The sequence below is a fragment of the Thalassophryne amazonica genome, chromosome 10 (genome assembly GCF_902500255.1).
Source record: "Thalassophryne amazonica chromosome 10, fThaAma1.1, whole genome shotgun sequence".
NCBI lineage: Eukaryota > Metazoa > Chordata > Actinopteri > Batrachoidiformes > Batrachoididae > Thalassophryne > Thalassophryne amazonica.
The window spans coordinates 100,595,662-100,610,036 of NC_047112.1; the positions used below are offsets into that span (position 1 = coordinate 100,595,662).

Here is a 14,375-nt window from a genome sequence, read left to right on the forward strand (position 1 = left end):
AGAAACCTCTCGACTCTATAAGGTCTTCCCGTGTGACTTGACCTCAAAGGTCGTGGACCTAGACACATAGACATCATGCAGCAAATCTTTCTACAAGTTCGGCACTTTCAGTGCATACAGATACACTTCTGATGGCTGAGTCCAGGAAGTCATTGAAAGCTTGGATCTGTTATGTGTCGGACGCAGCTCGGAGAACCGACCAGCGTTTGAAGGACCCAGTATGAAATAAGCAGAGCACGGTACAAAGGCTAACTGAATTTAATACATAACAGTGATACAAAAAATAAAAGAAAGTGCGGTCTGGCGTGGTGCGCTCCCAGCAGCGCTAACGGTCCGGAGCCAGAAGCTGTTCGGACCCAAGGACCCCGCTGACACCCCCCAGGTGGCCGCAACAAACCGAGTCTGTGAAAGAAGGAACCATTATGTGAGTCCACACTCTACACACAGAGAGAACACTTAAAGGTGTACAAACAGCAAACACTTCCTGGCTTAATTACTAATCAGCTTCCCAACCTGCAGGCATGGAACATCCAGTTCACAAAACTCCACTGCAGTGGAAGCCGATACATGACTAACATACAGCTCAATATAAAAAAGTGTGAGGGACACCACATTTACTGACTGTATAAATGTTAGTCACAAAATCTAACGTACCTCAGGAAGTGTGCTGACGAGCGTGAGACCTCACCCCCTCCTCTTTCACAGACCGTGCATCAAACCCTGGACGTTCTCTGCATCCACTGATGATGAGATGGCTCCCGAGACGACGATCTCACCCGTCTGGTCACAAGGTCGAGTCTCTGGCAAATACACACTGTATACTCCAGTCTTAAATGCCACCATGTTCCAATCCATATAGATGCACCTCAGCTGTGAGTCCTGACGAGCCGCAGGTGATCAGGGTGAGGTCCTGATAACCTCAGCAACACAGCCACTCAGTCCCAAATGCAAGCCACCTGGAAGGAAAAACAAAAGACAGAAACAAAAAGGCAGCCAGGCCCCCCAGCCATACAACAGGATCATAGTCTTGATCCAGGACAATCACAAACCCAGGAACCTGACTCCTTCTTCAGGTTTCCAAGTATCTATTGATTCCACATACTGTAGATCACGGCACTGTCCATGTAATCAAGGTCAGTAAACCTTTCATCACCAACAAAGGAACCTAAGCTGCAAATTTAGACAACCCTACCCAACACCCAGTCCGTGCAAAATAATAAATGCAAAATACTTCAAATTATTACATAATTATATCATATGAGCCCATGCAACCCAAATAAATCACGTTCATTTTACTATATTCAAATAACATGTAATGCTTGCATTATCTGAGTTAACTGAACTTATCTGGTTCATAGCAGTTGATTTCTTCAAATCATTTCAGTTAAACTAACGTATCAGGATTTACAGTAAGATTTATGTGAACCTAGAACTGATAGAACGCTATTTCATCGTTTTCACACTTTAATTAAATACGTTCTCATGTTTTTTGTGAGTTTTGTTTTAACAAGGTGTGAAAAATTCTTACATGAGCTCATGAACTATTTTTATGTGTGTGAATGCTGTTTGATGCTCTTTTTCTCAGGTTGGATTGCTATTCTGGGGGCTCTGTGGCTTCTGGTTCTGGCAGACATCCAGGACTTTGAGATCATCTTGCATCGGGTGGAGTGGGCAACGTTGCTGTTCTTTGCTGGCCTTTTCGTTTTGATTAAGGTATTTATTCCTACCATATTGAAAATTTATGCACACGATATTCTATCATCCAACAAAAGGGACTTCTAAGTACTTTTGTGATGTCAGATAAATTGACACAAAATAAATCAGCTCCATTTGTTGTGTGTATAGTTGTGACAAAAATAAATATAAACCACATGTGGGATATACAGTTTCCATTAAAAAATTAAAATCAGTCCTTTTAAAAAAGTGTTCAAAATTGCTTTATAATATCAAATCCAAATAAAAATATCAGATTATTTAAACAAATGTTTAAAATTATTCTGTCTGTCTGTATGTCTGTCTATGATATATTAAGTGCATCCAGACAAGTATTCACAGCACCTCAATATAAAATAACTCTTCAAAATAAAAAACTAAGAAATCACATGTACAGTGAGGAAAATAAGTATTTGAACACCCTGCGATTTTACAAGTTCTCCCACTTAGAAATCAGGGAAGGGTCTGAAATTTTCATCTTCGGTGCATGTCCACTGTGAGAGACATAATGTAAATGTAATGTGTTTGGGGTCATTGTCATGCTGGAAGACCCAGCCATGACCCATCTTCAATGCTCTTACTGAGGGAAGGAGGTTGTTTGCCAAAATCTCGCAATACATGACCCCATCCATCCTCCCTTCAATACGGTGCAGTCGTCCTGTCCCCTGTGCAGAAGAGCACCCCCAGAGTATGATGTTTCCACCCCCATGCTTCACGGTTGGGATGGTTTTCTTGGGGTTGTTCTCATCCTCTAAACATGGTAAATGGAGTTTATTCCAAAAAGCTCTATTCTGGTCTCATCTGACCACATGACCATCTCCCATGCCTCCTCTGGATCATTCAGATGGTTACTGGTGAACTTCAAACGGGCCTGGACATGTGCTGGCTTGAGCAGGGGGACCTTGCTGCCCTGCAGGATTTTAAACCATGACAGCATCATGTGTTACTAATGTAATCTTTGTGACTGTGGTCCCAGCTCTCTTCAGGTCATTGACCAGGTCCTCCTGTGTAGTTCTGAGCTTTCTCACAGTCATCCTTACCCCACAAAGTGAGATCTTGCATGGAATCCCAGACTGAGGGAGATTGACAGTCATCTTGTGTTTCTTCCACTTTCTTATAAATAATCATAACAGTTGTTGTCTTCCACCAAGCTGCTTGCCTGTTGTCCTGTAGTCCATCCCAGCCTTGTGCAGGTCTACAGTTTTGTCCCTGGTGTCCTTAGACAGCTCTTTGGTCTTGGCTATGGTGGACAGGTTGGAGTGTGATTGATTGAGTGTGTGATCAGGTGTAATTTATACAGGTAACAAGTTCAAACAGGTGCAATTAATACAGGTAAAGAGTGCAGAATAAGAGGGCTTCTTAAAGAAAAATTAACAGGTCTGTGTGAGCCAGAATTCTTGCTGGTTGATAGGGGGTCAAATACTTATTTGCAGCAGTAACATACAAATAAATTATTAAAAAATCATACATTGTGATTTCCGGATTTTTTTTTTTTTTTTTCCCAGATTATGTCTCTCACAGTGGACATGCACCTAAGATGAAAATTTCAGACCCCTGCATGATTTCTAAGTGGGAGAACTTGCAAAATCACAGGGTGTTCAAATACTTATTTTCCTCACTGCACATAAGTATTCACGGCCTTTGCTAAGAAGCTCAAAACTGAGTATCAGGTGCATCCTGTTTCCACTGATCATCCTTGAGATGTTTCTACAGCTGAATTGGAGTCCACCTGGGGTAAATTCAGTTGATTGGACATGATGCATCTGGTCTGTATTACGGATTTAGTGGTTATTTGATTTTAATATTGGAAAGCCCTTTTGATCTGTATTTTGAATTACATTTTAGGTCATGAAAAGCCACTTCTAACACGTTTACCTTGAAATTCTATTCCAAGAAAAAATTTGTGTAATTGGAAACTAGTGTTGGCAGAGGCTTGCGCTCAACGAGCGCGGTGCTCTAGTTCACAGTTATCATTGGGTGCAGAGAGATTTGTGAGCTATAAGTTATGCTACTTAATGCTGATAGTTTATCAAGCAGCACAGAGCGCACAACTCTGTTTTTTACCTCTCAAAAACAGTTGCAGGTTTCTTGCCCAATCTCTTAACTTACACTCACCCCGTATATAGCAGCCAGTCTGCTCTGCGTAAGTCTGATCCTGCCAGGTGTCAGAAGCAGAGTCTAAGTCCTAGTTAGTACTTGGATGCTTGCTGGATCCGCTGTGGTCACCCTGACCAAAAATGGGTGCAGCTGAAAGACGACACACTCACCCAGTATATGTGAGGTTTGAAGGTGTTAGAAGCCCAGACTTCACATCTTCTTTCTATCTTTCTTTCGTCTTTGGGCTACCATGAAGCTGTGGCTGGAGAAGAAAGAGTTTCTCTATGCAGTCTCTCTAGTCACAGCCACAGACGCAGAGTTGTCTTGTGTCTCTTGTAGTGCAGCAAATAACTGAAACAATACTTCACATGGTGATACAAGCACCAAATCCAGCACAAATTCTCCTTAGACATTGCTCTTTTGAAAAAAGAGCATTTTCAGTAGGTGGCCACATAGGGGTCAATTGAAGAATTACACAGGGGTTAAAATATAAAAATGCTCCAATCATATTGAAAACTATACCACATTGTTTGTCTGATCATAAAGATTCCAAAAGTTGCTCCAATTTTAGTAAAAAATGTGCAAATTGTTGATTGAGCTACTTGGATTAATAAATGGACTAGTGTTGACTGTGTTGAATGCTTGGTCTCTAAAGTAAAGGTCAAATAATGTTGATGGCCATTGAATTCTATGACATGTGACATATGTTACCCCGTAACGTGATAACTAAGCATGATACATGGTGCAAACTATTCCTTTTTGAAACCCTATTAACTTAACAATAATTTGCATCACCTTTGAACAAAATTGGAGTAACTCTAACTTTTGACCCCTGTACAAACTGAAACTGAACTTTGTCACCATTCTTGTTGTTTTTACCCCATAACTCTATAGAATTCAGTCGTAGATAGTCCAAACTATACCTTTTTGGAATCTTTACAATCAGACAAATAATGTGGTATAATTTTCAATATGACTGGAGCATTTTTATATTTTGACCCCTATGTAATTCTTCAATTGATCCCTACGTGGCCGCCTATTTTTGCACATTCACGCAGTGTTTGAGAATTGCCTAATCCAGAGAGATGTACTATACACTACCATACTGTTTGTATGTCTTTATGCCTGACAGAAATTAATTTCCAGCAATGTTCAGTGACTTTGAAATGCTCTTGTATCCATACCTGACGTGTTGAGAGAACAACTGGCTCTGAAAGTGACACTTTATTTGTGTTATATTAAACGAGCTGCGTTCTTTACGCAAGCCATTCGTTCGATTAGATTTGATGTCATAAAACACTGGAAAACCCAAAGGGGTGAGGATTTGTTTTGGACTCGCTAGTTTTCTATCTCGCTGTACTCAGGCTAACCTTCAAAAACTATTTTCATAAAATTTCTTTTGTTTATGTTGTCACGAATGATAACAAGAAAATATTAATTAAATAGAAATTAAATGGCTTTTCTTCTCTTGGTTTACATGATCCCACCTATGAGTTATTATCTTTAGACTTTTTTTCCAGGTTAATCGTATTGTCTTCATTGTCACAGGCTTTAGCCCAGCTGCAGCTTATCGACTATATTGGAGAACAGACAGCTCTGCTTATAAAGGTGAGTATTCTCTTAGATTTTCCAGCCTTAACCATCCATCAGACTCCTGCAGCTGACTTAATTCGTAATCAGGCACAGGTGACACAGTATTTCATTTCATGCATGCCAACCCTTTTTTCTGCAGTGCTATGAATTTAATTTTGTTTACATCTGACTTTTGTCAGCAGTTGAAAGGTAATTCTCACACGTTGTTGCCTGTGTGCATCATGGAAGTGAAGAGTTTCTTACAGGAAAATTGCACCTATAATAGAACCGTCAGCTCGCGTTTTGGCCATGGTCCTGTTGAACTCTAATAAACACACATGACAGCTGGTGTGCTGTTCACGGTGTCTAACCTGCTCAGCCTCCCCAAACAATGGGGAACATGCTGTGCAGAACTGCATGACTTCCCTCTGCCTCCTCCAAAGGAGACAACAGGTAGACGGGGAGACGCTGTGGCCCTCAGCCTGGGCGAGCACACCGAACACTGTCTCAGTATCAGCCATCTTCATAAAAAGCACATTTTCTTTATTTTAAACATATAGTTCACAAGTAATACAATTAAGGCAAAGCCTTGGACCGAACATCGACGTAGGTCTAATAAAGGCCTAAAATAACTTTGAGTTAAGTATCCTGGAGAACACAATACACATTATTGGGTATACAACAGGCCTAGGTAAAATATCTTGTTCTTCTTCTCCTTTTGGCTGCTCCCTTTAGGTGTTGCCACAGTAGATCAATTGTTTCCATCTGACCGTGTCCTTTGTATCGTCCTCTGTCACACCAACCACCTGCATGTCCTCCCTCAGCACATCCATAAACCTCCTCTTTGATCTCTCTCTTCTCCTCCTGCCTGGCGGCTCCATCCTCAGCATCCTTCTCCTTATATATCCTGGGTTCCTCCTCTGCACATGTCCAAACCATCTCAGTCTGGTCTATTGATGGTCTAGTGGTTAAGCATTGGGCTTGAGACAAGATGATCGTTGGTTCAAATCCCAGCCTGACCAGAAAATCACTAAGGGCCCTTGGGCAAGGTCCTTAATCCCCTAGTTGCTCCAGGTGTGGTGAGCGCCTTGTATGGTAGCACCGTGATATTGGAGTGATTGTGAGACATTATTGTAAAGCGCTGTGAGCATCTGATGCAGATGGAAAAGCGCTATATAAATGCCATCCATTTACCAATCTCGCCTCTCTGACTTTGCCTCCAAACCGTCCCACGTGAGCTGTCCCTCTGATATGTTCATTCCTAATCCTGTCCATTCTTGTCACTGCCAATGAGAATCACAACATCTTCAGCTCTGCCTCTTGTCTTTTTGTTCGTGCCACCAATTCTAAGCCATACAACATAGCTGGTCTCACTACTGTCTTGTAAACTTTCCCCTTCACTCTTGCTGATATTCTTCTGTCACAAATTACTCCTGCCACCTTTCTCCACCCACTCCATCCTGCCTGCACTCTCTTCTTCACCTCTCTACCCCACTCTCCATTACTTTGGACAGTTGACCCAAAGAACTTAAACTCATCTACTTTCACCACTTCTCCTTGTAACCGCACTATTCCACTCGGCTCCCTCTCATTCACACACATGTACTCAGTCTTGCTGCTACTGACTTTCATTCCCCTTCTCTCCAGAGCATAGCTCCACCTTTCCATGCTAGATTCATCTGTTCTCTACTGTCACTAGAAATCACAATGACATCTGCAAATGTCATAGTCCATGGAGACTCTTGTCTGATCTCATCAGTGAACCTGTCAATCACCATTGCTAACAAGAAAGGACTTAGCGAGGATCCTTGGTGTAATCCCACCTCCACCATGAATGAGTCTGTCATTCCTACTGCACATCTCACCGCTGTCACACTATCCTTGTGTCCTGCACAACCCTCACATACTTCTCTGCCACTCCACTGACATGACCAGGATATGAATTGAATTGACTTGAACTGTGCAACCCATGACAACAGAAAGATACGTATGTATAAAAAGAGCAGCTTAGGTTTGCTAGGGCAATATGTTAATTAAAGTCAACATAAATCAATGATTATTTAATCAACAAGGAAGGTTTGTGTGTTGTTGTGATTTTTTTAATTATTCATTGTGGCCTAACTTACAAAATGTAAACGTGATATTATGCTTTTTAACTTTTTATGTGGCCTTAGTAAGTCAATCATCAGGGGATATGAGGGCTTTTCTTTTTAGTTTTGATCAAAATTGTTGAAAGAAATGAGGATTTAAGTTGATATAACTATTCACATGAAGCCATAAATTGTTGTTATTTATTTATTTATTTAGCTTGCGCAAGGAACACGATCAGTCGGACGCCCAAAAAACGGTTTAAGGATGCCGTAAAGGATAACCTGAAGCTGTGCGGCCTGGCTCCAAACAAACTTGAAGCCTATGTTTCAAATAGAACTGAAATGGAGGTTCTTTGTAGAGAGGGCCCATGCAAACTTTGAGACTGCAGGACGGGACCGTATTGCCAGCGCCAGGAGTAGGCGAAAAGCAGGGATTCCTAGACCTGACTCTCAACTATTCCAATGCCCTTTGTGCTCTAGAGTCTGTGCATCAAGAATCGGCCTGAACAGCGTTCTATTGACTGAATCCGGTATCCGGTTGCTCTGTCTGTGAGGTCTTAGCAATGTACTTAGCAATGCTGGCTGGCATGACAATAATCAAACTGGGTGGATTGATTAAGTACCGCACAGTTAAATTAGATGTGTTTTTTTATGTTTGTTTTTATATATATATATATATATATATATATATATATATATATATATATATATATATATATATATATATATATATATATATATATATTAGCCATTGTTTTTGTTTTTAAAAATGCCTGGGCAATGCAAGGCAGTGGGTTGTATCAACAAAGTGACAAAGAAAATTAAAATCCAGCATGATATTAAAAACACAACATCAAATGCAACATTTGGCCAGCATGGCCCTCCTCGGCACAGGCCAGTACTTCATAAAGCATAATGATGACACACCAAGATGCATCACATCGATCAGTATCATGCATTACTTTGGGGGGAAATAATCAGCAGCACGGCCCCTCCTGGGGTAGACCAGCACTTCACAATTCATACACGACATAAATGACATAAAATACAAATTACTTTCATAAATACCTGATGTGTCTGTGAGATAGGAATAGATATCAGGATATTGAACATCTGGCCATTGTGTAGGGTCCTTTTTCCATTGTCCATCTTCAAGTTGGTACGGACAAGATCCCAGTCCTGCTGCTGCTCATTTGGTTTGATATCACTCCCAGGTGATATTATCCAAATCCTGAGTAGTTGAAGGCCATGTAAGGCCTCACCAACAGAAATAGAACTAAATTTAAACAAATAATTACTTAAATCTGAAATTCAAGAGCAAATACCACTCCCAAATACATAATGTATCTCTTGCCAGCGTGACAACCTCATATTGCCATGCTGGCATAGAGTTGGATATAGTGAAGCTAGAGTGCACACTCCCTATGCTGCTAACGTAATGCTGCCGTGCCTACACGGGGCACGGCCAACCCTACCAACGAGGGCAAAAAGGACACAAAGTACCCCGATGTGCAATACAGCGTGCGTGTTGAGTGAACAAGATTTATCCGACATACATAAAAGTCATTTTTTCAAGACAAAACCAAACATTACTCATTAGAAAAATTTGTTATAACTTTATTATAAATCTGTTATACAGTTTGACAGATGTACCGTCCCAGTCAAACTCTTCACCTGACACTGTGCTTGGAGCGGGTCAGGCCCTTGACACCCAAAGTGAAAGCCCGCTCGGGACTCACCTCCCCGCCTTGCCGGCTGTAGTGTAATGTAGTGCTCCCCCCCCCACACCTCCAATAAACAAACAAACAAACAAACAAAAACATTTTTGCATTGATAGTGTTTGCGATCAAGATGTCCTGCAGTAATTGATCCATAAACTAAAATCCGTAAACTACTTTAACTGAAAAAAATATATCTATCATGAATGATATTCATGTTTTGTGAGACCTGCGTTCACGTTTCGGGAGATATTTTTTTTCAGTATTCATGTTTTGCAATTAACGGTTTGTGGATCATTCATGATTTGCAGCTGATTCACATTTTAGGGGTTAACAAAGGTCCCTAATCCCCAAACTGCTCAGCATGCAGACATTGGTGTGTGTGTGACTTATGTAAGACGTTATTGTAGAGCACTTTGAGTATCTACATCAGATGGAAAGTCTTGATAGAAATATCGATCGCTTATATGTGTTTTATTTAAATCTGTGTTTACTGAGAGGGGCGTGGGCATTTGGGCGAGGTAAACTAAGTCGCATACTCAATTTTGTATGTTAAGCATGAGCTAATTAGAGCAGCACATACTGGACCATGACATGATGAGGTAGGGTTGCCACCTTAACGCCTCCAAAGCTGAAATACTTGCCTGGTGAGCGTGGGATTGGGGAGGGTTATCAAAGGCCTGTCCCAGCTGAGAATGGTACACTTGAGTCTCCACACCCCTGGTCATCTTAAGAGCCACGATAACACCCGTTATCTGTCACTATTACTGTCTCCCCCTCAGGCAGTGCCAGAAGATCAACGCTTGGCTTTAGCCATCATACTGGTGATATGGATCTCTGCTCTGGCGTCTTCTCTTATTGATAACATCCCCTTCACTGCCACTATGGTAAGAAGCCTGATCTACTTTCACACTCCGCTGTATTTAAGTGCAGTCTCACACACAAAGGCTTCATGCTCACAATACATTCTGCATTGAAGTCTAAATAGGGTCAAAACTGTGTGGATTTGTATCATTTTGGTGAGTTCAATACAAAGTGGCAATAATATCTTTTAGTAGCTCATTTCCTTTAAAGTTTAATGAATTTTCAAAAATTCATAACTCGGTCAAAAAAGATTGTATTTCTTTCATATTTGAGAGCATTATGTAGGATGGTATTGTTTATCGACTGACAAAGTTTGATCCAGATCTGATTGAGATTACAGATTTTGTGGCCATTTAAATTTTACACTGAAAACCCCATTTAATGTATATTAAACATTATATCTTAATCAAACATGCCCCCAGCTCTCTCATATTTGAAAGTGAGGTGCAGACTGGCACTCACTGTCACCTGACAAAGTTGGATCCGGATCTGATTGAGATTACAGATTTTGTGGCCATTTAAATTTTACACTGAAAACCCTATTTAATGTATATTTTACATTATATCTTAATCAAACATGCCCCCAGCTCTCTCATATTTGAAAGTGAGGTGCAGACTGGCACTCACTTTCACCTGACAAAGTTTGATCCAGACCTGATTGAGATTACAGATTTTGTGGCCATTTAAATTTTACATTGAATACCCTATTTAATGTGTATTTTACATTATATCTTAATCAAACATTGCCCCCATCTCTCTCATATTTGAAAGTGAGGTGCAGACTGGCACTCACTGTCACCTGACATAGTTTGATCCGGATCTGATTGAGATTACAGATTTTGTGTCCATTTAAATTTTACATTGAATACCCTATTTAATGTATATTTTACATTATATCTTAATCAAACATGCCCCCAGCTCTCTCATATTTGAAAGTGAGGTGCAGACTGGCACTCACTGTCACCTGACAAAGTTTGATCTGGATCTGATTGAGATTACAGATTTTGTGGCCATTTAAATTTTACATTGAATACCCTATTTAATGTGTATTTTACATTATATCTTAATCAAACATGCCCCCATCTGTCATATTTGAAAGTGAGGTGCAGACTGACACTCACTGTCACCTGACATAGTTTGATCCGGATCTGATTGAGATTACAGATTTTGTGTCCATTTAAATTTTACATTGAATACCCTATTTAATGTATATTTTACATTATATCTTAATCAAACATGCCCCCATCTCTCTCATATTTGAAAGTGAGGTGCAGACTGGCACTCACTGTCACCTGACAAAGTTTGATCTAGATCTGATCTGGATTGTGGATTTTGAGGACATTTGAATTTAATATTGAAAAGCCTATTTTGCATTATATCTCAATCAAAAGTGCCTCAATCACTCTAATTTGTGACAATGAGATGCAAACAGGCACTCTCAATGAACAGACTAAGTTTGATCTGCATGTGATCCGTATTGCTGATTTAGTGGACATTTGATTTTAACATTTAAAAGCCCATTCGATCTATATTTTGTATTATATTTTAGCTTGTGAAAAACCACTTCTAATGGGATTTTGACCTTGAAAATTTTTTTCCAAGGTAAAACTTTGTGGAATTGGAAACTCGTGCTGGCCGAGGTTTGTGCTTTACGAGCGCAGTGCTCTAGTTGTTCACTAAAACAGGAAGAAACTGAATAACCTTTTGTCAGAAAAATTAAAACTGTGTGCCAAAATGAGCACAATGTCACTGACTGCAGTCACAACTCTAACTTGTGCTTTAGTAGGGTACTTCTACATCAACAAAAATTTGTTTTTACAAATGAGGCACTATGAGCACCCACGCGATGCTGCATTAGCACTTAGTGATTACACTTAAAACCCAACTCCAAACCGTATGAGGATGATGAGCGGTGTCGTGCCAAGCTGTCAGTGCAGAGCTCCTCAAAACAAGCAAAACAGCAAACAAAGAGCTTGTGCAGATCTGCTAATCACCTCCAAATATCTAATAAAAAGGAAGCCCTTTTGGCTGCTCCTTTGTTTTTTTCACATGGGGTCACCACAGCAGATCCAAGGGTGGACCTGCATGTTGAATTAGCACAAGTTTTACACCTAACCCTAACACAACTCCACATTACATGGAGAAATCTTCAAGGAGTGAGGTTTGAACCAGGAACTTTCTATACTAAAGCCAACCACACCAACCACTCACTGTAAAAAAAAAAAAACTGTTGTTTTTACAGGAAAACGCTGGCAGCTGTGGTTACCAGGGAATTCCTGTAAAAAATACAGCAGCACAGTAGATAACATTACAGACATAATATGTAACTGGATTTACAGTGAATGAACCACGGCTGACTCACATTAAAAAACTGTTAAATCTACAAAAAAAGAGAGCCTAGTCTATCGTATCGCATTACAATTAAAAGAAACAAAGCATGCAAGAATTATGACTGAACAGAAGTACTTAGACTAGCGATAATAATGTCTTATAGGTCTACTCCCTAGCCTACTCTACAAGCTGCAAATAGCCTACCTGTAGCCTATAGGCCTATCCAAATTTGCGTCGTTTCATCAATCATGTTAAAGTTAGGCTATAGCATAAACTTGTAAAGTGACTTACATATAATTCTTGTATTTTTAAAAACAACTGACTAAAACTATAGGTTTTACAATGTTTGCATGTCAATTTAGCACAATTGCTTTGTAATGAGTATTACAGTATTTCTCAGTTTTTTTTTTTACAAATAGTTGTAGTTTCAACAAATACATTTGATTAGAATCACATATTGTTGTACATCTAACAAAAACATTCTGTTTAATAGTTTACAAAAGTCCACTGTGATTGAAACAAAAAAAAAATGTGTTTTTGGGTTTACATTACTTTTCTGTAGTGATTTTACATTGATTTTATGAAAATTTCATGGCTTTTTTACAGTTCTTGGCCATGGCCGCTGCTTTCCTCCACATATCTACTACTACTTGGTAATTAATTAGAACATTGGGCTTCATATCAACTCTTCTAGGTCTCCAGTATACGTACAATCTGTTTTAGACTCTGTCTCTCTCTGACAGGTGACACGACCGTACGCTCTGTCAGACACTGTCTTTTCAAAGGGGGGAACATGCCAAGCAACAGGGTCTTTGTCTTTAAGGCAACAGGCACAGTTGGTTTCCCTGATTTTTATTTTTTTTGTTTTCCCAGGTACCTCATCTTAGTATCTATGTGGTATTTTTTGGCTGTGAAGATCAGTATCTGTTTATAAGACTCCTGGAGACTTGTATTAGCTTTCTGACAAAGCGCTTAATATGACTTATTTAATGGCTTTGATTAAAAAGAAAAAAGTAGAATGTGCACTCAGGGTATTATTAATCTGTCATAAGGCAAGAAAGAATGAGACAAAAGGGAAGTCTATCTCACTATGCAAATGAAAATGAAGAAAGAACAGATAATATTATGAGGCAGATTCAGATCACCAATAAAGGCAACTGTCTCCAATATCAGGGAAATTAGGATCATTTTTAAAAAGTTGAAAAAGGAATCTTCTACTTCACTACAAATAATATTTTTAAATGCAGTCACACATCATTAATACAATAGAATGTTATGTAGTATGCGGTAATGTCTCAGTAAGAACATTTTCACTATCAATTTTCATTTGTATTTTTACCAAATGTTTTTAGTTGTTGTGCATATGATTTTTATCAATCATATCATTGATTTATTTGTGAGCAGATATCTTCAGACAAATTACAGGTGCACATAACCGGTAAAGCGACAGTAAACATTCACTGTAAATGATTCAATAAGAAGCAGACACGTGTACAGAAGCTCTTACAGTCTTATCTCTGCCTCATATGCAGAAAAGGTCGACATGATAACACTATATAACATAATGATATGATAGGAAATGATGTGTGTGCGTGCGCATGTGGACCCGCCTGAATTTTTCCTCGAATTCAGCTGAGAGGAGAGACATATCGTTCGAGTTAATTATGTTATATCTGACCAACTCTGTCTTCATTATGCTGCAGCAGTCTGTTTGGCTGAAAATTAATGGATTGCATAGAGATCGAAAAAATTCAGCAGTGTGTTCAATTAAAATGACAGTGAACAAAGAAGAAGATGTTATCCCAGTGACAGAATGAGATGATGCTTGCAGCACCGGAAGATAATGAAATATTTTATACAAGTGTCTGATAAAACCACAGTGTGTCCACATTTTCAGACTTTCTGTCTCTTGTATGTGCTCACATATACCTAAATGCTTTAAAGCTCATTACAAGATGTTTCATTGTACAGATGGACAATGACACAGTGT

The 14,375-nt window shown here is 39.5% G+C and overlaps 1 protein-coding gene across 1 annotated transcript in view; it reads left to right on the plus strand.

Moving 5' to 3' along the window:
- Positions 1 to 14,375, plus strand: part of oca2 (oculocutaneous albinism II) — a 288,339-nt gene that overhangs the window by 210,673 nt on the left and 63,291 nt on the right. The window contains exons 19-21 of the mRNA XM_034180628.1: positions 1,586 to 1,713; positions 5,359 to 5,418; positions 9,973 to 10,077. Coding sequence (XP_034036519.1) covers positions 1,586 to 1,713; positions 5,359 to 5,418; positions 9,973 to 10,077 — 293 coding nt within the window. The remainder of the gene's footprint in view (positions 1 to 1,585; positions 1,714 to 5,358; positions 5,419 to 9,972; positions 10,078 to 14,375) is intronic.